This window comes from Onychostruthus taczanowskii, unplaced genomic scaffold (assembly GCF_017590055.1).
Source record: "Onychostruthus taczanowskii isolate IOZ18803 unplaced genomic scaffold, ASM1759005v1 scaffold25, whole genome shotgun sequence".
In the NCBI taxonomy this organism is placed as follows: domain Eukaryota; kingdom Metazoa; phylum Chordata; class Aves; order Passeriformes; family Passeridae; genus Onychostruthus; species Onychostruthus taczanowskii.
The window spans coordinates 8,350,182-8,374,354 of record NW_024499796.1 but is presented as its reverse complement, the minus strand read 5'-3'; the positions used below and the strand labels follow the sequence as shown (position 1 = coordinate 8,374,354).

The 24,173-nt window shown below is 52.1% G+C and overlaps 4 protein-coding genes, 1 long non-coding RNA gene and 2 other non-coding genes across 11 annotated transcripts; 2 read left to right on the top strand and 5 right to left on the bottom strand.

The window, feature by feature from the left end:
- The first annotated feature begins 6 nt into the window (after positions 1-6).
- Positions 7-6,608, top strand: DIPK1B (divergent protein kinase domain 1B). The gene is made up of 5 exons (XM_041406973.1): positions 7-158; positions 2,451-2,585; positions 3,906-4,013; positions 4,134-4,310; positions 4,830-6,608. Exons 1-5 carry the CDS (start codon positions 96-98, stop codon positions 5,640-5,642), a joined length of 1,296 nt encoding a protein of 431 aa, XP_041262907.1. The 5' UTR covers positions 7-95; the 3' UTR covers positions 5,643-6,608.
- Positions 6,609-7,925: 1,317 nt separating this feature from the next.
- LOC121336862 lies at positions 7,926-11,544 on the bottom strand. Of its 3 annotated transcripts, none has more exons than XR_005952828.1 (4): positions 11,327-11,544; positions 10,712-10,820; positions 9,919-10,038; positions 7,926-8,096 (listed from the first exon to the last, which is right to left on the bottom strand). It is a non-coding gene; the product is annotated as an uncharacterized LOC121336862 (long non-coding RNA). The 3 variants fall into 3 exon arrangements; XR_005952826.1 differs by having other exon boundaries at positions 9,958-10,038; XR_005952827.1 differs by having other exon boundaries at positions 9,997-10,038.
- LOC121337159 lies at positions 9,320-9,453 on the bottom strand. The gene has a single exon (XR_005952855.1). It is a non-coding gene; the product is annotated as a small nucleolar RNA SNORA17 (small nucleolar RNA).
- On the bottom strand, positions 10,342-10,476 carry LOC121337160. The gene has a single exon (XR_005952856.1). It is a non-coding gene; the product is annotated as a small nucleolar RNA SNORA17 (small nucleolar RNA).
- A 599-nt stretch (positions 11,545-12,143) lies between the features above and the next one.
- Positions 12,144-13,803, bottom strand: MRPS2 (mitochondrial ribosomal protein S2). 3 transcript variants are annotated; one of them, XM_041406415.1, is made up of 4 exons: positions 13,687-13,803; positions 13,541-13,606; positions 13,278-13,407; positions 12,144-13,014 (listed from the first exon to the last, which is right to left on the bottom strand). In XM_041406415.1, exons 1-4 carry the CDS (start codon positions 13,712-13,714, stop codon positions 12,471-12,473), a joined length of 768 nt encoding a protein of 255 aa, XP_041262349.1. In that variant the 5' UTR covers positions 13,715-13,803; the 3' UTR covers positions 12,144-12,470. The 3 variants fall into 3 exon arrangements, with proteins under 3 accessions (XP_041262349.1, XP_041262350.1, XP_041262351.1); XM_041406416.1 differs by having other exon boundaries at positions 13,541-13,603; positions 13,687-13,769; XM_041406417.1 differs by having other exon boundaries at positions 13,278-13,355; positions 13,434-13,606; positions 13,687-13,767.
- Positions 13,804-13,809: 6 nt separating this feature from the next.
- CUNH9orf116 (chromosome unknown C9orf116 homolog) lies at positions 13,810-15,404 on the top strand. The gene is made up of 3 exons (XM_041406418.1): positions 13,810-13,997; positions 14,064-14,142; positions 14,908-15,404. Exons 1-3 carry the CDS (start codon positions 13,933-13,935, stop codon positions 15,106-15,108), a joined length of 345 nt encoding a protein of 114 aa, XP_041262352.1. The 5' UTR covers positions 13,810-13,932; the 3' UTR covers positions 15,109-15,404.
- A 2,150-nt stretch (positions 15,405-17,554) lies between these two features.
- Positions 17,555-23,745, bottom strand: PPP1R26 (protein phosphatase 1 regulatory subunit 26). Its single transcript, XM_041406414.1, has one exon. It carries the CDS (start codon positions 23,704-23,706, stop codon positions 19,759-19,761), a length of 3,948 nt encoding a protein of 1,315 aa, XP_041262348.1. The 5' UTR covers positions 23,707-23,745; the 3' UTR covers positions 17,555-19,758.
- Positions 23,746-24,173: the final 428 nt, after the last annotated feature.

The following is a 24,173-nucleotide window of genomic DNA, read 5'->3' as shown; positions in this document are numbered from 1 at the left end:
CGGCCCCCCCGGGCCCCGGCGGCGGTGCGGGGGCCGCGGCCGCCCCGGCCATGCCCCCCGGAGCCTGAGGCCCGCGGCCGCGGGGCGCCCGCAGCATGCGGAGGATCCGGCGGCTGGTGCATCTGGTGCTGTTCTGCCCCTTCTCCAAGGGCCTGCAGGTACCGGCAGAGGGAGGATGCGCCGGGATGGAGGATGCGGGCTGGGGGATGCGCCGGGCCGGGGGGATGCGCTGGGATGGGGGATGCGGGCTCGGGGATGCCCGTCTCCGCATCCTGGCACCGGCCGTGCACAAAGGGACGCTCCGCCTCGGTTCCCCCGACGCCGGTGCAAGGAGCTGGGGGCCGGGCACAGGCACGGCGGGGGTCTGGAGCGGCACCGGGGGTCTGGAGCAGCAGCCGCGGCCGCAGAGGTTGCATAACCCGCGCCGCGCTCCGCTGTGCCGGAGCCTGGGAGCACCGGGGCAGCCCAGGAGGCAGCGCTGGGTGAAGTCGCCGATGCAGCAGGGCAGGGATGGCTCCTTCCTTCTCTTTCTTTCTGTATTTTCCCTCCTCTTCTCATCTCTTAGCTTCCGAGGGGCCGGGCACCTCCCTCAGATCTCCAGGGATGCTAGAGCCAGGGATGTCAGGGATGCTGGAATGGGGGTTTTCTCTGCAGCCGTGGGATGAGAAAGCCTGACTGTGGCAAAGATCCTGGAGCAGAGGGAGGGGGACACGGGAGGGGATACCCGGTGGGCAGGGGGTGCTGGCAGGAGGTGGGTGCAGAGCTGGGAGTGCTGTGAAACAACCCCCGTGTTCCCAGGGGAGCCACAGGCATGGAGCAGGATTTTGTTGATGCTGCATCCATTTTGCCTTTGAAGTCAGCCCCAGCCCAAAGTCACTTTCATATCCTCCAGAGTCACTCTAAAACTAAACAGCAACTCTCACAGGGTAACACTCTTCAGTGCAGGGAAGGCAATGGGGAGAGAAACCCCTGTGCCTTGAGACTGAGGCGCTGGAGGAACCCTCAAAATCCAAAATCCAAGCATATCTCAGGGGAACCTCTCATTAAAATGCATCCCCCACTCCCACCTTTCTTTCCACTGTTTAGGGAAAGCCGAAGCTTCCCATGCCATGCTCAGGCAGCAGTCCTGGCTCCCCTTCTGCCCCAGGAACATGATGGATTCTAAGTCAGAATAAGTAAAAAGTGGCATTTTGGCTATTCCAGGGTTCTCCAAGACATCTCTAGTGGGAAGTCCCTGGAAAAGCCCCTTTGCTGAGGGCAGGGGGCCTCACACACCCACCCTGGACAGTTTTGGGGGGCTCCTGTGCTAGGGGGGATCTCAGGCTCTCAGAGTGTCTGACTTCAGGGCCATGAGCTGTTTCTCAGCTCACAGGAGCAGCCACCTACACTTTGTCTTTGCCAAGTCCTGGCTGTGCTTGGTTTCTCTTTAATTTAATTTCACGTTAATTAGCGTTGCCATTGCTTCACAGGCAAGCTGGGCACCCTGACCCTCTTCACACTTTAGGGTTTCCAATTAATGGGAGAAATGTCACGATCTCGAGGCAGACCTGCCTGCTCTCACCCTCACTGCCCATTCCTGTGGCTCCCACAGCCCTGACAGCTCTAGAAAGGGGGTGAGGAGCATTTTGGAGTTGGGGAGCGGTTTTGGGCTACAAGACTAAGCGAGGATCCCTGGCAGGTTTCAAAGGTGCTGTACCCACTCAGATCCAGCCCTATCCCAGCAGCAGGTCGTGAGGAGGGAGGAGGGTTTGGAGGAGGTCAAAGGCTGAGGGTTCTGTAGAATTACCTGTAGAAAAGGGGTGGAAGGGTTTGTTTAGAGCAAGGATTCATTCCCTGCCCTTTGGAACTGCTGGGATCTGCTCCGTTACACGAGCCAGGTGAGCAGCCTCTCTTGCAGGAGGCCAGATGGCAGCAGTGCTGCTGTGCCAGGTTAGGGGCGAGGAAACAAAGCCAAAAACCCAAAATCCTGCTGAGAACCTCCGAGTTGTTTGTACAGAGCATCACCTGTGAGCTCCCAGGTTTGCTACTCACCCACTCCCACGTGGAATTGCTGTTGGGAGCTTCCCCTGCCCGTGGGGCTTTGTAAAGGGGGGGTTCTCCTGAGAGGGATCCCCCCAAACAGCAGCAGAGCTCCTGCAGCCCCACTGGGATACCCCAGGCTTGCACAGGGCAGGAGAGCGGAAGGATGTGGCCACGGCTCCAGGGGATGCACAGCATCCAGCTCCTCTCAGCCCAGCCTGGTAATCCCCCTGCTTTTAGGGAATTTTAAGTGACCTACTTGCAGCAGGAGTTGCATAAGAGACTGATGAATATATATAAAAAATGCTGAAGGTTTCCCCAGCGCTCAGGTCGGTTTATGTGGCAGAAGCCGTCCTTGGCCAGCTGCCGCTGCCCTGGGCAAAGCCCTGCCCTTCAGAAAGGGTTTCAACAGCATTTCCTTTCCCTTGCAGGGCCGCCTCCCGGGCATCAAGGTGAAGTACCTGCTGGTGGTGTGGCTGGGCATCTTCGTGGGCAGCTGGGTGGCCTACATGCACTACTCGTCCTACTCCGAGCTGTGCCGCGGCCACGTCTGCCGGATGATCATCGTGAGTGGCAGCACGGCCCCGTGGCTCCTCTTTGGGCTGCTGGGCTGGCTGTGGGAGCCCCAGAGCTGGGAGGAGGAGCCCTCCTGGCAGCTGCTGCCCTGGTGCTGTCCCTGACATGGCACGGAGCTCAGAGCAGGAGGGGTGACCTTACCCTGCCAGGGTGACAGTGAACCAATTCCATGAGGTGTCAGAGGGAAGCGGCCAGGGCAGACGTGGGCAGATCCATGGCTGTGCAGATGAAGCTGGAACGTCAGGGCAGGCAGCAGGATCTGTGGGCAGGGACAGCATCGCACCAGTCCTCTCTGGACTCTGCAGAGCAGGAGGAAAAGGGGAGCACTCAGTCCATGGTACCTGTCTGTGACTGCTGAGGAGCCCTAAAGCAGCAGAGCTCAGTGTGGTGCCTTGCTCTGTTTGGGGTTTGCAGTGTGGTGCATGTTCCATGTTCCCCATGGGATGTCCTCAGGAGTGCTGTGTGTGCCCCTGGTGTGGGAGCAGGTCTCAGCCCAGCCCAGGCGAGGAGGGGGAGCTGGGCTGTGTCAGAACAAGCCTCGTTGATCAATCCTTCAGCAGAGAAGGGAGGCAGGAATTGCCATAACAACAGCGACGATCGTTTAATTTGATTTTCTGCCTGACTCCGACCGCGGGGTCTCGGGCGCTAATTCCTGCTCGGAGCTGGGGCTTCCAGGCACTGTGTCTGGCCGTGCCCCCTGTGAGCAGGTCCAAGGGTTAATTCCCATCCACAGCAGAAGAAAAAAGGGAAAAGATGCAGTGAATGTCTGCAGCTCCAGCTTCCAGCCTTGAGGCTGCCGTGCCCTTGTGAGGAGCTGCAGGCTCTCCTGCCCAGGGATGTCTCCAGCTCCAGTCTGGCCATGGATCAGAGCCACTGTCTCCACAGCAGAAGAAAAAAGGGAAAAGATGCAGTGAATGTCTGCAGCTCCAGCTTCCAGCCTTGAGGCTGCCGTGCCCTTGTGAGGAGCTGCAGAGCTGCAGGCTCTCCTGCCCAGGGATGTCTCCAGCTCCAGTCTGTGGATCAGAGCCACTGTTTGTCCCTGTCCCTGCCACCCTCTAGACTGGGGCCAGCCTGCTCCACAGCAGGGACTGTTGGTCTGCTGAGCAGCCTGAGCCTGTACATCCTCACCCAACTCCACACTGCCCTCTCCCCCAGCCAGGAATTTCTCTCAAGCCCCTGGATTTGCAGCAACAGCACCCAGGAACAAATCCCTGAGGTCCCTTCAGCAGCACAGGGGTCCCTGCCAGCCCAGCCCCACCACACCAAAAATCTGTCCCTGCTGAGCTCCTCTCTGTGCTTGCCCTCCCCAGTGTGACCAGTACAAGAAAGGGATCATTTCTGGCTCCACGTGCAAGGACCTGTGTGAGGAGCGCAGCCTCCTGTTCCAGCACTGCCTCTCGTCCTCCCCCAGCCAGCAGGTAGGTCTGTGCCCCCCACCCATGCCAGGGCTGGGCACCAGCACCAAACCCTGCACAACTCCCCCTCTGCCCATGCCAAACCAGAGCCCAGCTCCCTCCACTGCTGTCCCTGTGCTCCAGGTTTACAGAGGGCTCTGGAGGGACAGGGAGGTGATCATCAAATGTGGCATCGGGGAAGCCCTGAGGGCCGACAGCCGCCCGGACTCTGTGCCCAGGAGGGACGTGGTGCTCTTCGACAAACCCACCCGGGGAACCTCCATGGATGAGTTCAAGGAAATGCTCCTCAACTTCCTGAAGGTCAGTGCAGGGCCCTGTGGGATCCCACAGCCCTGGGATGGCTCCTGTGAGTCAGAAACGCCAACTGGGCTTTTCCTTCCCTTTGAACGAGAGCTCCTCCTGCCCATGCCCCCCACCCACTGCTGGGTGCCAGTGTCATGCACTAATTAGTGGAGGAAATGAGTTCTTATCTGTGAGATTTTAGTAGCAGCGTCCCTGGAGGTGGCTGTGCCATGGCTGTGGGTGGCATCTCTGCTAGGCAGAGCTGATTTGGTGGCCCTGGTAGTTACCCCTGTTGGGGCTTCTGCAGCAGTGGTGGGGTAGCAGCTCTGGCAGGATGCTTTAGAACAGCTCTGAGGCTGGCAGAATTCTGCTGGAGCTGGATCTGCCCACACATGGTGTGGCACTGGATTTTCTAGAGGGTCACCATTTCTTCCTCTTCCCAGCTCAGTTCTTTGTGCCCCCAGTTCGGTTTTGTGATGTGACACCCAAACACGGAGAGCTGTGAGTGTCTGATGCCACTTCTTGTGCTGTTTGCAGTCCAAGCTGGGGGATCAGCCATCTCTTCCTGCCTTGGTGAGCCGGATCATCGCCATGGCAGACGTGAACCGTGACGGGAAGGTGTCCCTGGCAGAGGCCAAATCCATCTGGGCGCTGCTTCAGCTCAACGAGTTCCTCCTCATGTTCTCCTTGCACGAGAAGGAGCACACGGCCAAGCTGCTGGGGCACTGCGGAGACCTTTATGTCACCGAGAAGATCCCCCACACCTCCCTCTACGGGGTGGATGTCCCCCCTTTCCTGCAGTCCCTGCTGCCTTCCCTCGCCCACCAGCTCATCCACCAGTGGTTCGCGCCGGCTTGGCCCCGGCGTGCCAAGATCGCCATCGGCCTCCTGGAGTTCGTGGAGGAAATCTTCCACGGGACCTACGGGAACTTCTACATCTGCGAGAGCAGCCTCAGGAACGTGGGCTACAACGACAAGTACGACTTCAAAATGGTCAACCTGCGCAAGGTGGCGACGGAGATGACAATCAGAGGCTTCCTCAAGGGCCGGCACTGTGAGCAGAACGGGGACTGCACCTACGGGCGGGACTGCACGGCCACGTGCGACAAGCTCCTGAAGCAGTGCAAGAGTGACGTGGTGCAGCCCAACCTGGCCAAGGTGTGCGGGCTGCTGCAGGACTATCTGCTCTACGGAGCTCCCCTGGAGCTGAAGGAAGAGCTGCAGAAACAGCTGCGAACTTGCATGACCCTCAGTGGCCTGGCCAGCCAGATGGAAGTGCACCACTCCCTCGTGCTCAACAACCTCAAGACCTTGCTCTGGAAGAAGATTTCCAACACCAAATATTCCTAACGGGGGAAGCGCGGCCCTGGAGTTTCCAATCTGTGAGCTTGGAGTGAGGTCCAAGGGCTGAAGGCCTGTTTCTCCATCCTCTCCCCCCCCCAGGAAAAACACACCCTGCACAGGGAGTTCGGCAGAGCTGCAGCCCCTTCTCCTTCATGGAAAACCAAGCATCATGTCTTGCACCACCCAGCAGGATCAGGGATGGCTCGGCAGGAGCGGAGCTGGGACACGGAGCTGGGCTGAGCAGGCTTTGGGGGAGGAAGAAGACAGGGAAAGGGACAAGGAAGCAGAGCCCAGCTGGATGCATCAAACTGTTCCTTGATGAGCAGGAAAGCAGAGCAAAGCGATGGGAATGAATCATTCATGCTGTACTTGTCACATCTCCTTTTGAGGAACGGCTCTGATGTAAATAAACAGCTTTTACGTGAATCACACCCGTCCATCAATAGCCAAACAGCAGCCTGTTAAGTACCAGCTTGTTTGTGATCTAAAAAGGAGGAAAAGGTAGATTTCCCCTTTCAAAAGTCTCTCCTTAAGTGTCTGAGTCATCTGCCGTCAGCTCCAGCTGTCACACAGGAAGCAGATCAGCTGTCTGTTGCACCGTGGAGAATCGTGGCGGTTCTCTGGTTCCGTTTTTAAGTGCCTGACCCTGCCGGTGATGCCGTGAATTGTGAGAGGCTCCCCCCAGCTGCTCCTGCCCCAGTCTGGAATTGGCAGCACAAGCCATTCCCTCACGTGTCCGCTCTGGAAGCGGCCGAGGCCAAGGATGGCTTAAAGGCAAAGGGCTAAACACGAACTGACCCCTTCCTGTGCTCGGGTGTCACTGCCCACCACACTCAGAGCAGGGATAAGCCAACCCCTCCGTTTAATTCTCCAAAAACTAAGCTGGGCTTGCCCTGCAGAGGTTGAAGGTTAATACCAGAATAATCCAGTGCTTCTCTCATTATTAAAATGAATTTCCAGGCAAAGCTTTTAGCAGGTCTCCAGACATTTTTTTTTTTTTTTGGGCTGTGTCTGTGCTCCCAGAGCTCCAACTATGGCTGTTTCCTTGAAATGCTCAATTATAGCAATCTTCCAGCTCTGGGCAGGGAGGAAGAGCTGGGTAAACTCCCCCAAGGTTGCTCTGTTCCCAGCACAGCCATATTCCTGCTGCTGGAGCACGTGCTGCTTCTCCTGCCAACAATTCCTTAGGGAAATGAGCGTGCAGCTGATGTGCAATCAGAAAATAAAAATACACCTGACCCTGCGGCACCAGGGCTGCAAATTTAGGAGCCCTTTGGGGAGAAAGATCAGGATTTTCCTTCTGTTGGCTCTTTAGGATCCTCATCACCTCTCACTGGGCACTTTTTGGTGTCAGGAGTGCCCCGTGTCCAGCAGAGCCACCAGAGCTCGCTCCCTGCTGAGGAGGGGCCTGTGAAATGTGATTTATCCATGGAAAAGGTGAGCACTCCCAGGGATTGTTTGAAGGGTTCCTCGGCCTGGATTGGGTATGGCTCTGCCAAGGTCCCGTGTGCAGGATTGTTTGAAGGGTTCCTCGGCCTGGATTGGGTATGGGCTCTGCCAAGGTCCCGGGTTCAGCTGCAGGGAGGGAAAGGCAGGGCTGGAATTCACTGGAATTCAGCAGGGAGGCTCCAGGCTCCTCATCCCTTGTCCTGCATCCCCATGGCAACAGCTCCCCTGCCAAATCCATCTCCTGCCATCAGCACCAAAGGAATCCAAGCCCCTGCCAAAATCCCCTCCTCAGGGTGGCAGAAAAACCATTTTTCATCCTTTCCTCCGTTGTTTACTCCCACTAAATCCCTGCTGTTCTCTCAAAGCAGCATTAAAACACCTGGAGAAGTGGAGGAAAACAGTTTCCACAACATCAGAACATAAACATCTAAATGTTTATGTAGCTGAGACCAGGCCCTGACAGTTTAATTGAAATTAAGTCAACAATTGCTCCATTAATGCACGCCCCCGTGGCCCTGGACACTCCCAGGAATTCTGCTCATCACTAATAAAAAGCAGAGTGCAGTTTACAAACCAGATACAGGAGAAATGAGTGAAGGCAAAGCTGTTTTACACTCAAATTCCTCCAGATTCCCCACAGGAGATGGAAAAAAAGCCAGGACACTCCAAGACTGACACATGATCTCACTGGATCCCCTTTGTGCCCAAGGGGATGGAGGTAAAACCTTAAATTGCTTTAAAACAATCCTAAATTCTCATATCCACGAAGTCTTACATCCTAGAATGGTTAAAAAATAGCATTACTTGGGGTGCTACAAACACACAGCGTAATCCTTTCAGTCTTGTAGGTGGCATCTTTATTTAGGTTTTTATTTTTTTTTTATTTAAATCCTTCTTAACCATGTAGAGAAAACACAGATGATCGAGTTTGAGGAATCTCCAAGCCATCAGACGTGGATGCTGCCAACCAGCTCTCAAGTTTGTCAGACATTCTGCAGCTCAAGGCATAATCTGCAAATAAAAAAATAAGGCCCAGGATGTCAGAAAAGTTGAAAAACAGGCAGGAAAAGGGAGCAATAAGGTGAATACTAATGAGCTAATTAACCCTTGTGTTCCAGACTCTGCTGCCCTCATTGTCTTGGGATTGTCCCAACATTTTTCACATCCCAGAGGAAATAAAGATGAAATATAAAATGAAATCACATTTTAAGGTTCTGTTAGCAGAGTTCACAAGGAAACTTTTAGACAGGGATTTCCTACAGTCCAGAAGGACATGGCACAAATTTAGGAGAAGTTCTTTGGCATGACATCAGAAAGGTTTTGGAAAAAGATCTGGCTGGGGGAGTTTAGGAAAGGGATAATTTAAGAGCAGGATAGCTGGAGCCTGCTCTGGGTTATTCCATCACTCCTTAAAAATCCAAGGTGAGTTTGCCAACCCTGGTGCAGAGCCAAGCTATTAATAGTGCAGGGGAAAAAAAATCTGGGCTTATTCCAGCCTTTAGAGCCATGACATAAACCAGTCCTTGATGATGAAGGGCTGAGCTATGTGCAGAGTTTTTAACTTCTCTCTAAACCACTTCACGTGAAACATTCACATTTTCCACAGCTGAGAGGCAGCTTTTCCTTCAGCAAAGCAATATCCATGGCCCAGCAGTGCTGCCTGGGGAAGGGCAGTTCCAGTAAATGCCATCAGGAAAACGTTCATGGTTCTGCTGTGCCTCACACAGGGAAGTTCTAAAGACACTCATTAGCACTCAGTGCCCACTCAGGACCCCTGGAGTGAGGAAAGCCTGATGAAAAACCCCAAACAGATTGCAGGTTAAAAGAAGTCAAGGAATTTCAATAAAAGAGCCACATCCTCATACATAACCACAACCTTATTAACACTCTTTTCCAAAGCCAGTGGCTTTTGCCAATCACAGGGCTCACTTTGCACCACTGAGGCCCCTTTGGCCATTTAATGAGGTTTCCCATTCAGCAGTGCCAGTTACTCACTGCAGAGCTCAGGGTCACAATCTCTGCATGCCCAGAGCTGCTCTCGCTGTTTCTGGCGTCCCTCAAGAAGGGACAGTGACACACAGCACCACTGGATATGGGGACACCTGTGCACAGGGCTTGGAGCAACCTGGCACGGCAAAAGGTGTCCCTGATGGATGGATGGATGGAAGGACTGAAGGACAGTGTCCATCCTCCACCATTCCCCCTGAAGGCAAGAGAGCAGGAAAAGAACAGCAAGTGTCAGGTTGTTGAGCAATCCTGAGAGCTCACAGGGCTCAGAGCACCAGGGAAGACATCGCCTGTTGCTGTCTGCCACCGAATGACACAGAGGTGGCACTGCAGCCACGCCTGCAACACGAGCTGGGGCAGGGCTGCCAGCACTGCAGCCACCCCTGCAACACGAGTGGGGCAGGGCTGCCAGATCCCAGCACTGCAGCTCACCTGCAACACGAGCTGGGGCAGGGCTGCCAGCACTGCAGCCACGCCTGCAACACGAGCTGGGGCAGGGCTGCCAGCACTGCAGCCACGCCTGCAACACGAGCTGGGGCAGGGCTGCTAGATCCCAGCACTGCAGCTCGCCTGCAACACGAGCTGGGGCAGGGCTGCCAGCACTGCAGCTCACCTGCAACACGAGCTGGGGCAGGGCTGCCAGCACTGCAGCCACGCCTGCAACACGAGCTGGGGCAGGGCTGCCAGCACTGCAGCTCACCTGCAACACGAGCTGGCAGCTTGCAGCACTGCAGCCACGCCTGCAACACGAGCTGGGGCAGGGCTGCCAGCACTGCAGCTCACCTGCAACACGAGCTGGGGCAGGACTGCCAGCACTGCAGCTCACCTGCAACACGAGCTGGCAGCTCCCAGCACTGCAGCTCACCTGCAACACGAGCTGGCAGCTCGCAGCACTGCAGCTCACCTGGGCTGGGCTCCTCTGGTGTGCCTGGGCTCAGGGCTGCCTCTGGAAAAGGGACAAACACATGGAGAGCCTTTAGACACAGCCCAAAGCCTGGTTACACTGCAGGGATGTAAAAGGAGTAAGTTAACAGCAAAGGAATGTTTTTATTTTAGGATGGGATGAACTCCCAGCGTTGCCACGTGGTTTCACAGATCACTTCCACTTATTCCTCTGCAACACAAGTGGCACCCACAGGATCAGAGAGCCACGTGCAGCTGCAGAGAACAGAAGCTCCCATCCTGGATCAGGCAGATCTCCCATTCCAGCTCAGAGCTGGTTTTCCCCGTCTCATTCAGGGTAATTAAGGATGTCAGGCCATCAATCACTCTGAGTGCTCACGGGGTGCAGAACACACGAGCGTAGAACATAGCCTGGGTCTCTCTTGCCACTCTTTGACACAAAAGATGCCACAGCAGCCATCTCTGCAACGCCAGTGGCAGCCTGGGGGGAACAAATAACCTCAAAAGACCGAAAAAATGTAATTACGGGTGGATGTCCATCCCTGGAATGTTCAAGGCCAGGCTGGATGCAGCTCTGAGCAGCCTGGGAGTGTGGAAGGAGTCCCTTCCAATCCAAACCATCCCCTGATTCTGTTACATTTAAAATATTTAATCACCTAATTGAAAGCAGTGCTGCCAAGGTATTTGCTGCACACCACAGGTAACACTGCACTTACACTGAGCAAGGTGGCTGAAGCTTGCTTGGGCAGCCCTTTCCTGCAGGATCATCCTTCATTCCTGAAGCCACACCATCCCGGTCACTTCATTGTTTTGTCCACTGCCAGGCTGAAGAAAGAAAAATGCTGTTAATAATTGCCTAAGCACTATTTTTTTAAAACATGCCACTGAACTGAGAACCAGAGAATTACAACAGTTACAAGGACATCTACTGAAGTCATGTTAGCTACTGAAATATTTGAAAATATTTTCCCAGAAGCCCCAATTTTTCTTCCCTTCTTCAGTGGGGTTTATTAAAATGCACACAACTGTGTATGCTTTATATTACAGATAATATATATATATATATAGATAGATATAAAAAATACCCCTTAAAATAAATTCGGTTCACAATATAGGGACATATTATTAATATCATATTAATATATTAATTACATATTTGATAGAGATAGATAAATAGATAGATAGATAGATAGATTGATTGATTGATTTGGCTTCCAGCGCCGAATATTCCACGACCTGCGGGCTTTGCAGCGCACGTGGCAGCTCCCGGAGCCCCGGGGCCGCTCGGGGCCGGGCCTGGCCCCGGGGGAAGGGCCGCTGCCCAGCCTCACCTCGCTCGCGTCCTCCCGCCGCAGCCGCTCAGCGCCGGGGCCGGCGGGAAGCGGCACCGGCCCTGAGGGAGCCGCGCCACAACATGGCGGGGGAAGGCGCAGCGGTGGAACCGCCTCCACCTGCACCGGCTTCCTGCGCCTGAGGGACGCAGGGCGTCTCGCTGGCCCCGCCGGGAGAGGCCGAGGCCGGTCCCGGTTCCGGTCCCGGTTCCGATCCCGGTCCCTCACAGGCACCACGGAACCTCCGCTCCCGCTGCTCCGCGCCCGCAAAAAGAACGATGGCCGCCTTACCTCCCCCTTATATAGTGCGGGAACGGGCGCGCGTGCGCGCTCGCTCTTCCGCCTGCGAGCGTCCCCTACCGGGCGGGAGGACTCAGAGCCGGGAGAGGGCGAGGGTGGAACCGCGGCCGGGGACATGGGATGGAACACGGGATTGGGACAAGGGATTGGGACACGGGAGGGGACACGGGACTGGGACACGGGATTGGGACACGGGATTGGGACACGGGATTGGGACACGGAGCCCTGTCCAGGACTGCTCCAGGGCCTTCCATGGAGACACAAGGCTACTGTGGGATGGATATTCCTTTTGTCAGCTGCTCCTGGAGTCCCCCACCGCCCGTGGTGGCAAAGGTTGTGCTCCCAGTGTGTCCCAGGACAAAGTGGGGACTCTCTGACCCCCCCCGGGGACCCTCTCACCCTGCATCAGCCACGCTGATATATCCCCAGCTTGGGGACATCCCTTCCCTCCCACTGCCTTGACTGCCCTGGCCAGACTCCCCATCCCATTCCACTAGGGAAAAACACAAAAATGAACTCAGAGATAAATCCCTTTATTTGCTAAGAACAGACAAAAGATACAAGTGGTTTCAGGTGAGATCATGAGCCCAGCAAAGCCACAGGACAGCTCCACCTCCCTGCAACAGTGACAAACTCAAGGACAGGAGCCTGGCTCCATTTTCCCTTGCATTGCTCTGTACTTTTTTTGGCAGCCAGAGACCCTCTGTGGCTGCGACCTCTGTGGGATCACCGTGCACAGGACTGGGGGTCCCTTCCCAGCCAGCCAGCCGTGCCAAGAGCCGGTGCTGGACGCAGAGCCAGCCCGTGCAGCCGGAGCAGAGGCACCGAGCCCTCCCCTGGGGCTCTACTTGCCCTCGGCTTTGCTCCGCAGCTCCTCGACGGCCTCGCTGTGCCGCCTCTTGTCCTTGGCGCGGACGATGGCCATCCTGAAGAGCCTGCAGTAGAGCTCCACGGCCGCGGGGCTGTCGTCATTGCCGGGGATGGGGTAGGTGATCAAACACGGGTTGCAGTTCGTGTCCACCACCCCAACCGTGGGGATGTTCATCTTGGCCGCGTCGCGGATGGCCACGTGCGGCTCGAAGACGTTGTTGAGGGTGCTGAGGAAGACGAGGAGGTCGGGCAGGCGGACGCCGGGGCCGAACTGGATGTGGGCGTTGGTGAGGAGCCCGCCCTGCCAGTAGCGGGTGTGCGCGTACTCCCCGCACGCCCGCGCCGTGCTCTCGACCAGGTGGCAGAACTGGCGCCGGCGGCTGACGAACAGGATGATGCCCCCGCGGTAGGCGACGTGCGCCGTGAAGTTGAGGGCCAGCTGCAGGTGCTGCATGGTCTGATCCAGGTCGATGATGTCCTGATCCAGGCGGCAGCCGAAGATGTAGGGCTCCATGAACCTGCGGGGACAGCGGGAGGGTGGCACGGGGGGGGACACGGGGATGGGGTGGGCAGGCATCGGGCGTTTCTGGATGTGGGACCCACAGGAACCACCCCACGCTCCTGCTCCTGGCTGTGTACCCAGTGTCTGTCCCACTGCCACACCCTCCCAGAGCCCCCATTGGGGGGATCCCTACTCCAGGCTCAGACCAACCCAGCAGATGTGGTCTGGCAAAGCATTCCCGATGTCAACAAGCACTGGGTCACAAAAAGCATCACTCACCTGTGCCGACATCCCTTTTTGTGGCCCAGGTGCACCCGAGCATCAAAGAGATCTTTCAAGGTGAAGAGCTCCTTCACGCTGAAGAAGTCGGGGTGGTTGAGAGGCTCTGTCAGCAGCTTGTCATCGTCAGCTGAGAGAGGGGAAACAAATACTCACCGTGTTTGGGAGGACGAGCCGGGGCTGCACAGAGGATGCCCCGTGCCCGGCTGCTGCGGTGGCATCGCTCAGGGGCCGGGGTGCCAGGGGTGCCCGGCAGCACTCACCGCGGGGCCGGCTGCCTGCCGGGACCGGGGCCAGGACCGGGACGGTGCTGTAGAGCCGCGGGGCTGCTGCGGGACAGAAACACCGAGGGTCACACGGGGCTGGCCGGGGCGCTCCGGGCAGCACCGGGCCGGGCCCCGCCGCTCACCTGCCCGCAGGAGCCGCGGCAGCGCCATGCTCCGAGCCCGCCGCAGGGCACGGAGCCGGACGAGGAGGAGGAGAAGGAGGAGGAGGAGGAGAGGGGGGAAGGTCAGCGGCGCTTTCCGCTTCCTGCGGGCGAGGCGGGGCGGGGCGGGCGCGCCCTCGGGGCGGTTGCGGTCGCTCCCCGCCCTCCGCGTTCGGTCGCCGGGTAACGCTCGGTCCCCGCGGCCCGGCCCGGCGCGGTGGCTCCGCCATGGCGCAGCCCAGCCCGGGCGTGCCCCGGCGCTTCGAGGAGCTCACCTTGTACCGCGGCTACGGGTGAGCGGCGGCCCGGGCGCGGCCCCGCTGCCCGCTGCCCGCTCTAGCTGTGCTCTCCCCCCGCAGGCAGCCGCCGGCTCACCCCCGCTTCCGGACCGTCAACCAGACCTACGGCAGCAGGGCCCCCACGGTGCACGAGCTGCCGGTACGAGCACCCCGGGCGGACGGGGACACTGCCCAAAGCCGCGTCCGTGCCGCTGCACGCAGGTGTTTTCGATGCCGGCGTTTAAAACATCCCTAGCCCCGCCCCTCTCCTCACCGTACCTGACATAAATTGGGCAGGAGATCTTTCTCCTTTTTAATGCCTTTATTAAAGAGATTCAGCTCAGGTGGGGAGAAATCGACGGGTCGCGCCCACGCCGCCGCTGTCCCCAAGAGTGGCACGGAGGAGGAGAATGATGCAGCTCTGTCCGCTGGTCTGCAGGCAGAGCTGGGGACTGCGTCCTCACGGGAGATCCGCAGATTCCTGCTTTTCAGTCCAACACTTCCTGGGTCCCCTCCTTAGTGAACATCCTTTGAGGTCAGGGTGTGAAGCAAAAAGGATCCAAGCAGGCACTGGACTTCACGCCCATCCTTAGACATCACCTAGGGTCCCCTAATTCTGTGTTGGCTCGTTGTTTTTAGGGGTTTTCCAAGAAAACGGGAAAATTTTGGAGCGGTGCATTTCTCATCTGCATACGTGGTCCCAGGCCACTCCTGTTCTCCTGGGCTGCGTGTCCAGGTGTAGCTCCGGGGCAAGCACCAGGGAGGACACTGGCTAAATCACCTACCATTGACGGGCAATTAAAGAACTCTTTAACAATTAAGCTAATTTAACAGCAACTGGTCCCACCGTTTTTTTTTTCTCTGTAACCTTAAACAAAAATAGGTATCTTTTTATTCATAACAGTACCCTTTGTCGCCCCCGCAGAGCTCCTTCCACACCCTCCCGCACAAGTTTTCGGATCATCTGGGCAGGTTTGGCATGTGCCGGAACGAGAGCCTGAACACGTCGCTGGAGAAGAGCCACTGCACCGGCCCCGACACCTTCATCACCGCCTACGAGCACCTGGACTTCCACCCCAGCTACAACCCCAGCGGCCCCTCGCACTGCAGGGACCAGCCGCTGTAGCCAGCTTTTGTCTGCCTCGATCCTAAACGGACCCGCTGGATTGCAGAGGGAATGTTTTTAGGAGTAATATAGTGAGGATTTAATGTGGTTAAATGTCAGTTAGGTAGCTCATGTGAAGCGTTTTACCTAATTTGTCAACGGCATATAAATACTAGGGCAACATAAATTCTGTTTTTATCCCCTTATCCCCTTCTCTGTCACTAATGATCCTTTACACTCTTGCCTTATGTACTACTTATCATTAAAAATTAAGATCTCAACTGCTTCTCTACTATTTAATAAATAATCAATCTGCAGGTTTTCCAGAGGTATTCATTAACTCTTTGGATTTCTTGTGGAAAGTTCATGTTTCTTCTCTCTCCAAACTACAAAGTTTTAAGAAATTATTCAAATAATGACAAGTAATCAAAATAATTATTTTTTTTAAGTTTTATTGGAACAACTGTAGGTACAGGCAAAGAAACTGCATCAGTTGGACAGTGACTGCACTGAAAAAACACCTGAACATTTTTTGCTTAAAAATGAATTTTTAAGAGAAACTACTCCGCCTGTTTATGGATGAAAACCAGTCCCACCTTACATTTATGTAACAGAACATAAAATGAGCATAATATTATTCAAAATATTTGCTAAAAATATAAATAATTAGTGTAACATGTCCAAACACCACTGCAATTGATGCTCTTCACATGTCAGAAACATTCCCTGTTTGTGGCATGTGGTGAGAGCTGGGTAGATCTCCCTCTGCTCCAAACACACCAAAAAAAAAAAATTGGAACAGGTAAATAAACTGAGCAGAAATGGGCCTGAAAAGTTAACATTTCAAAGTTTTAACATCTGAAAATAAATAAGCAACCCTCTTCCATTTGCTGTGATCCTCGTATCAGACTCTAGACAATACCTGGAGCTTCTTTAGAACTTCCCTTTCTTCTCCTGAAATGAGACAATAACAAAGTGCTGCATCAATAGAAATAGTTGTGACAATGTTACATATATTTTTATCCACAGATTTTTCTGCAGGTGGCATAATTTAAGGATAAGGCTGCCTCTTAAAAATATTAACAGAGTGGATTCTGTCACATATTTTCCCACTCCATCTGAAAACACCCACGTCGTCTTTCTTGCCTCAATTTCTTCCCTTTTAATTTTATTCTTGAAACCAGCTCCTTTGAAGACTTTGGCATGCAGTGTATCTAAGTGTTCAGAGGTTAGACCAAATGCACTTTTTTAAAAAGAAAATGCCTGTACAAATTCAAAATATCATCCTAAAAATGTCTCTACCTGAATCAATCTCTTTCTGCTCTATCTTTTGAAAGGAAGATTTTCACATTTGCAGATAGAATTATGTGAGGCTGAACTATCACCAACTGAAGGGATGAACAATTTAAAAGCTTCTACATTAATAAAAGAAATGGGGGCAGGCATCTTCCTGCCTTGTATAAAGAGCAGCTACATGTCAAAACACATGTTCCTAAAATAGCAGCAAAGAACTGGGAATAAAAATATTAAGGGAGTCCTTGCTGTCCCTTGAGGATCCTTGAAGATTGTTCCCAAAGCACCCAAAACCAGTCACTGGGGTAAAAAATGAAGCAGTAATTTTGCAGCCAGGATCTCACCAGAGCCATAATAAAAAACACCAAGTGGTTTAAGCACTTAGTATCTAAATTAACAAAAGCTTTGTGCTCTGACTGGAAAGAAAAATTAGCGTTGTGCATTTTTTTAAAATATGAACCAGCACTCATTAAAAAAAGGTAACTTAATAAGCTTTAGAAGAGCTGGGTTTATGGCTCCATGTATCTACTGCAATAATTATAATTAATTGGTGTCTCAGGAGGGTGGGAGTAATGGAAAAAAGGAGTTTTCTGGACACTCCCCAGAGCTGGCACTGGAGTAGCAGGGCTGTGCAGTCTGGGCCCACTCTGTGCCCTCCCTGGGCACTATGAACAGGAAATAAAATCTGCTTTTGGAACTGCTTTTATGAAGATTCAGCCTTGGGAGATTCGTGCTGCAGTCCCAGCCTTGGTACCACGTGTGGGAATTTATTGCCGCTCAAGATAATCTGTTTTATTGCTCAGCTTTAGTGATGTGTAAGAGGGATTTCTTATTGCTGCAAACCACCAGACTTCTCTTTTCTGAACAAGTGATGAGAACTGGGCCAGGGTGAGGACGCTGCCACTGGAGCCTGGCTGTTCAATTCCAGAGATGCTCCTTGACATTTAATTACACAAGCAAAGATTCCACCCCTCGACCACAAACACCAGGAAAGAAAACTCTTGTTCTGCACCATTCTCACCTCCCAAAAGCCACCCCTTTGTATTTTGTAAATTCTCCTCCTTCATTTTTTGTTACAAAGAACTAATGACATCCTCAGCCAGGAGGGAAGAAGAGAAAACACAGAAATTATTACTCACTCAAGATGATGACACAAACCATAGGAACACTCCAGTTGCACGGTCCATGGGCAGAACCCCATTTATTAAACATTAGAAACTCAGCAATGTACACCAGTTCCTATATACAAATCAAGTTTAATTAAAATAAAAAAAAGTGCTGTTTGAAATAAGGTTTTATTTAAAGCACAAGGTAACTGGAATTGCATTTTAACTGGGGTGGATCAGGTACTGAGGACACAGACACAGCAACAGGGGCACGAGACACCTTTGAAGTCTTAATGTGGATTTACTGAAAAAACTTTTGAGAAGAAACATTCAGCTTTTTATACAAACAGTACAGAGTGCTTCCAACATCTCTAGGAAAATTAAGTATACAGTTTAATCCTTTTAAAGCAAGGTACTTGGAAAACTTCTAGTTTAAAATACCAGCCTATTGACCTATTCCAAACAAAAGGCTCAAATCCTGCAAACGGAATCAAGGCAGAGCAAAAGATAAACCTGTGAAGAGGCAGTGCAGGCACTGAGCTAAGGAAAAACCACTTTTCCAAGGTATCCTACCACAAAATGGAGATGAGTTAACACACTGACCTTTAAACAACCTGGCCAACCAACCCCAGGGCTACAGAAAGGTGGCTGGACAGTCAGAAATGCCAAGTGAGCACGAGGAACATGTTTCAAACGTAGCTGCACGACAGCATGAACACACCAAGGATGTTTATTTCTCTACATGCCACAGTCACTACTCTATGCTACACCGTATTTTGCCCACGTTCTGCATCACACCAGGGACACCACGGGATTCTGGATCCAGTCTTGGCTGCTTTTGCTCCGTTTTGCAAGTTTAAGGCCAGCCTGGAGGAAGACTCCTGAAGTGACTGAGAAACAAAGTGATGCTAAGTGGTGGTTTGGCTGAGAAGTTCCGCAGAAGAGCAGACAAAGAGAATATCAGATCAATTCACAGGGACAAGATGTGAGAACAAACTCCTCCAAGGACTTCACAACACAAAAATGAAAATGAAAGAGCCAACAGCTCCAATTTACACCTTTTGAATTTGCAGCGAAACCAGTGTGGGGGCACTTTCTTGTGTGTGTGATGTGAATGTGCTACTTCAATCCCGTTGAAAGTCAGTACAAATAAAAAGATAGTAGTGAAAAAATTGCTTTATTCTGGCTGCTGGAAACGGAGGCAGAGAAAGAGCCTGAAGAAAGAACAGTGCTGAAAATATCCGTGGCTGAAAAAATCCATTTGTGTTGTGACTTCCCACAGCAAACCCAGCTTTGCTTTATTGCACCAAAATTGTCAGTGAAAAGTTCACAGAAATGTAACATTTTAAAAATCGCTTCTGAAAAAGGAAAGTTAAGGGCACTCAGTTCCAGAAAGTTCATTCAGGAAACCAAAAGCCATCTCTGGGTAACTGCAGGGCATCAAAAGGAGAGAGCTGAGAATAACAGGAATTGTTTGAGCCCTGCAGGCCCGACGGTACAGAAATCCAGGGAAATCCAGGGAAATCATGTCTGAATAGACACACTCCTTCACTTGTCTTGGACTGCAAGCGTGCTTGGAATCATCTGCTAGCAGGAGGTTCTGGGCATGTGAAAGGACTTCGAGCAGCTGCCGAGATCTCTTTGCACAGGAGGTGCAGACAGAGCCATCCACTTGATTTACCTGAATTTGCATTTGTATCTTCCAGGCTGGATCTCCACACCCACAGCTGAGTTCTGCTCAGGGACCTCATCCCACAGTCCTCAGGGTGGGAAAACTGAGCTCCAGCAAAACTCACCCCACAGGGTTGTCCTGAGGCAGCTGGGATGTGGCCAGGCTCACATCTGCATTGCTATCCAAGGCTGTGCTTTCCTAGGATCTCTGAACAGGCTCCCAAATAAATTCTGTGCGCAAACAGGTTTCCCTTTGAGAGACAATTAGAGGCCTCATAATTTAAAGTGTGATTAGCCAATATCTTATCTACAGTAACTACAGCATCCTGTAGGAATGCAAGCCCTAGAAATCATTATAAAAAATATTTCCTTAGAGCACTTTAAATAATTTACAAAATTCTACAAAAGCTACGAATGTCTATATGTGATATCCCTGTTAAATAGAATTATTTTCACATTAGTGTGTGTATGATATACAGGTATCAGCATCTTCCACTGCCTCTCCTTTCCTCTCTCAAGCTTTATCAAGGTAATTACAATCACAGTTATTTTATAAAAAGACTGCTAGTGTAAAAAAAAAAAAAAAAAAAAAAAAGAGTACTTACATATTTGAAATCTTTTTTTCCAAGAGGGAACCTGGGCAGTCCCCTGCAGGTAGGTCAGTAAATTTTGCACAGGTTTTGGTTAAAAATTCCTGCCCTTGGTGCACTTCACTAGCAGCTTCCCTGTTCTGCAGGACAGGTGTTTTTCCTTCCATTTTGGGGCTGGATACCTGAATTTCTCCCTGCCTGTCAACTTTTTCTTCCTTAATGCACATCTGCACACTGCTATCTGCACAGGCTCCTCCACTATCATGCACTGCTGCTGCTGCTGTCACATTGAATTCCTGCCTTGGGCAAGCTAAACTTGGATCTGGCCTCTTGTCCAGCTGGTTGTTCCCTCCCTTACTGTCCACCTGAGCACTCTGCTGAGCTGGCTCTCTGCTGACTTTATCTGCTTTTCCCACACTGCTCTCAGGGTGTGGGGGATCTGCAGTGGAGTCAGCCCAGCTGCCTTGGTGGGTATCTCCTTCTTTGATCCACATCTGGGTGTTCTCTGGAGCTCTGGAGGTTCCTCTGCAAACCTTATCAGCTTTTCCTGCTGCCAGACTCCGTTCCTGTGAGGGAAGGCTGGAGTGGGACTGACCCCCTGGAGCATCAGCCTTCCTGCAACCCTCAGCTGCCTCTTGCAGACACTCAGCTCCTGCACAGGTTTCTGCTACATGGGCACTCGTCCCTCCCACAATGAGTTTCTGAGAAGAACTGGGTTCTTTTATTGCTGGTGTAATTTCCCCTTTTGGCAAGGGGTTAAGTACATGTGTGAGCTGGGAAGCTGCCTCCATTCCCAAGGCACTGCTCTGGCTGAGCACACACTCTGCTTTCTGCTTTTTGTTCAAAAGCATCGACTTCTTCCTGTCCCGGGCGTATTTCAGACCTGCAATAAATTTACTTGAGATTTTTAGTTGGAAGGTACTCTTCCTTTTAGATCTGGGCTTTGCATTCATGACTTTTCTCACTTTGCACCCTTCATTTCTGCTGGGTTTTGGGGGCTCTGTGTTACGGACATTCCTTTTACCTGTTGCATTCCCAGGTAACTCCTCAGCAGCACCACCTTTGACCCCCCCCAGTCCTTGCTTAGCTTTTGACTGACCAGTAGTAGGAACATTCTCTGCAGAGGAACATTTTCCACTGCCAGCTAACATTGCACTTTTCCCTTCTGTTCTCTGAGAGTTCTTCACCTCCTCAGTTTGCTGAGCCAACTCAGTCTTTTTACTCTGACCCAGCACCAGGTCAATCTCATTTTCCACTGGCTGCTGCTTTGCTTTTCCTTTATTAGCAGTTGGTTTGGTCGCTCTAAGTAGGTCCAGACTTGCATCACCTTTTTGCATCTCTGAATTACTTGCAGAGTCTTTAGCCTTTTCTGCCAAAAACCTCCTGATTTCCTGCTCGATGCTGTCATCGCTGTCCACTGAGCTGCTGTCACTGGCGTCTGACACAGCTGGGAGAGCACATTTCCTATTCTTAGCCCCCCGCTGGTTTGAAACTGGTTTAGGTTTATTGCTTTTTTTAAGCTGTAAGTTAGACTCAAGGTTTTTCACGGTTTCTGGCTTGTCATTGGGAAGTTTGATGTTGTCTGGAGGGTTCCTGACTGCATTCTCCCTCAAAGCTTTCCTAGGTTTTGAGAGGCAGCTTTTTAGCAGGGAGGGATTTTTACATTTCCACTCGTTTTGTTGGAGGCTACTGAAGTCATCCAGCAGCTGAGTTTCTGTCTCACTGAATCTGACCTTCTTCTTGCACTGAGCTTTCTGGTCCTTGGATTTCTTCTTTAACTTCCTTTTAGACTGTAACAGGTCCTTGATAGCACTATCCAGGTCCTCATCACTGTCCAGAGAGCTGCTCTCATCACCTGATCCCTCCCTCTCTGGGGTTTGGATTGGGTTTTTCACAGGTTTTCTTGTGCTGCTCTGAACCTGCAGGAAAGGGTTTACAGAGTCCATGGCCACACATCTGCTGCCATCAGAGCCAGACAATTTGGGAGACATCAGCTGCTGCTGCCTCGGGTCTTTATTACTCTGAGCATCCCGGAGTTCTGTGGGGCTGCTCAGGGCACGCTCCTCTTGGAGCACTGGGAATTTGGAATAGTGACCTGGCTGGAAAAGTCCTGTCTCCAGCTGTTCAGGTAGTTTTGACCCGCCTTGTTTTGCTGTTCTGCCTTCCCTTTTAAGCCTCCTTTTCCGACTCAGGGATAATTTCAGTGTTTTGGGCAGAGCAGGCTCAAGGGTCCCGGTGAGGCTGTTTGGATCAGAAGGCAAAGGCATCTGGATGGAGCGTGACAGGCTGGGAGATTTTGTTCCAAGGTTTTCTGACTGTGCTTTCAGAGCCAAAAACGCTCTGATTTCTTGCTCTATGCTGTCATCACTGTCCACAAGGCTGCTGTCACTTTCACAACAGGAGGACGAGAGAAGCTGGGGAGAAAAGAAGGAGTCTGCAGTGAGGGATTTGTTGTCACTTCCCATTTGGGATGGCATGATTGTTTTGGAAATATCCAGGATAGCTTCTGCACACATGAGTTCTGCAGATGTGTCTGCTCTGCAAGAGGCCTGCAATGTGAGCTCACAAGCAGTAATCTTGTTTTCTGGAAGTGCAAAATGTCTGGCTTTTTTCAGTGGTTTAAACAGCTTATTAAAGTCATTGCTGGTGCTTTGTAATCCCGTTGGCTTGGAATTAACTTCTTTTCTCTTGTTGCTTATATGGTTTTTATGGATTTCTGGTGAGGCACTTTTTGTGGAGCTAATTGTCAGGCTGGCAGAAATGTCTGCCACACCCTTTGGATCAAATGGTTCCCTCTGCAAAGGGACACAGTTTGCTGCATGACCTGCCTCTTTCCTGATTTTCTCCAGCTGGTAAAGCTGAATGGCTTCTTCGATGCCATCATCGCTGCTCGAGTCAGATGTGTGCATGCTCTGCGTGGCAAGTGCTTCCCTTGGCTCCCAGTAATGAGCTCCACTTCCCTCATCCTGCTCCACGAGCCAGGGCTGGCTGGCAGTGGCCATTTCTAGATATGCTTGGTTCACCTGGCTCAAATCACTGGGCTCTGCTTGGAAATTTGACTGCAAACACTTGGACTGGGCGCTGGATTTCTGCAGCTTGGGATGGTGTCTCAGGAGCAGCGCATCACAACCTTGCTTTAGAGCACCACAGTTTGTTCTGCTTGTTGCTTCTTTGTTGCATTTCAGGACAGATCTCACACGGGAATCTTTTTTATCCTCCTCGGTAATACATTTACTAATTTCTTGCTGCTTCTTCTCATTCAAGAACTGTACTATTTCAGCTTGTATGCTCTGTTCAAAGGAGTCATCGCTGCTGATGCTCTGAGGGGAAGCAGGCTGGAGCCTTTTCCCAATTCCCAGGTGGTCAGACAGGTACTCTTCAGAGAGCATCTCAGCTTTGAATTGCACAGGGAGGAGGTTACTCGCCACTTTGTTCTGGGAGAACTCCCTCTTAAACCTTTTGTCTCTGCTCACATTCTCAGAACGCTCTGCATTCCTCGGCAACGACTGGGCACTTTTGCTTTTTGTTTTCAAGTACTCTTGGATGGCTTCCTCTATACCTCGGTCCACAGAATCGTCGCTGTCAGAATCGAGCAGGAGAGTCTCAAACTCTACATTCCCTTCCACTGCGCTGCCATCGGAATCCTCAGGGCACCCACGCTGGGTGTACTGAGGATGATTCCGCAGCAGCGTGGTGCTGCCTGTGACTCTGGTACCGGTGCCTTTTCCTCCCTTCTGTTTTTTCTGTTTAACACAGCCACACTCATTGTTCATACCCAGGGCAGGCTCTTGGCTTTGCAGGTTGTTTATGATCACCTGAACTTTGGCGCTCACCGAGGTTCTGGTGACGTTGCTGTCGGATTCAGGGAAGCAAACGGGGTATCTACAATTCCTCGCTGGCCCAAAGGACTCCCATTTTGTCTGAAGAGCTACCAGAGGAGGAGCATCCATAAGGAACATTCTAGCAGACCACAGCAAAGTCCACGATGGAACAGATTTTCAGACCGGTCTCTCCTCCATCCTAAAACAAATTAAAAAAGGAAAACATTTATTAAGCGTGTGCCTTCTAGAAATTCCATGTAATAATCCTGGTGACATAAACTGTAAATTATTAACGCTTAGAACTCCTGTGCCAGATAATCACAGGAATTACTCCTCAACATCACTTGAACAGGTAAATCAGTCACTACTGCCACTGGGGATAAGGCAGAGCACTCATCATTTGTGGTTTGTAGTATTTTCTGGCAAAATCATAATCCAGTTCAGGTAATTCACTTCTGAAACTCTTCCTGTGCTTTCCAGCCCTTTTTGCATGTGCTCCCAAACAATGATGCACTGCCCAGACCCACAAGGACCCACTGTGATGGTATTCAGTGCACTGGTGTGTGCAACCCCCTTTGCACTGAGGTTGCCTGAATACTTCTGCA

Excerpts from the sequence above, each read along its gene's own strand:
- PPP1R26 (XM_041406414.1), bottom strand. The coding sequence starts at position 23,706 with ATGTTCCTTATGGATGCTCCTCCTCTGGTAGCTCTTCAGACAAAATGG.
- DIPK1B (XM_041406973.1), top strand. The coding sequence starts at position 96 with ATGCGGAGGATCCGGCGGCTGGTGCATCTGGTGCTGTTCTGCCCCTTC. Across the intron at positions 2,586-3,905 it reads ACGTCTGCCGGATGATCATC|TGTGACCAGTACAAGAAAGG; the intron begins GTGAGTGGCAGC and ends TGCCCTCCCCAG. Across the intron at positions 4,311-4,829 it reads TGCTCCTCAACTTCCTGAAG|TCCAAGCTGGGGGATCAGCC; the intron begins GTCAGTGCAGGG and ends TGCTGTTTGCAG.
- MRPS2 (XM_041406415.1), bottom strand. The coding sequence starts at position 13,714 with ATGGCGCTGCCGCGGCTCCTGCGGGCAG. Across the intron at positions 13,607-13,686 it reads GCCGCGGCTCCTGCGGGCAG|CAGCCCCGCGGCTCTACAGC; the intron begins GTGAGCGGCGGG and ends TCTGTCCCGCAG. Across the intron at positions 13,408-13,540 it reads GGCAGGCAGCCGGCCCCGCG|CTGACGATGACAAGCTGCTG; the intron begins GTGAGTGCTGCC and ends CCCCTCTCTCAG.
- CUNH9orf116 (XM_041406418.1), top strand. The coding sequence starts at position 13,933 with ATGGCGCAGCCCAGCCCGGGCGTGCCCCGGCGCTTCGAGGAGCTCACC. Across the intron at positions 13,998-14,063 it reads ACCTTGTACCGCGGCTACGG|GCAGCCGCCGGCTCACCCCC; the intron begins GTGAGCGGCGGC and ends CTCCCCCCGCAG. Across the intron at positions 14,143-14,907 it reads CCACGGTGCACGAGCTGCCG|AGCTCCTTCCACACCCTCCC; the intron begins GTACGAGCACCC and ends TCGCCCCCGCAG.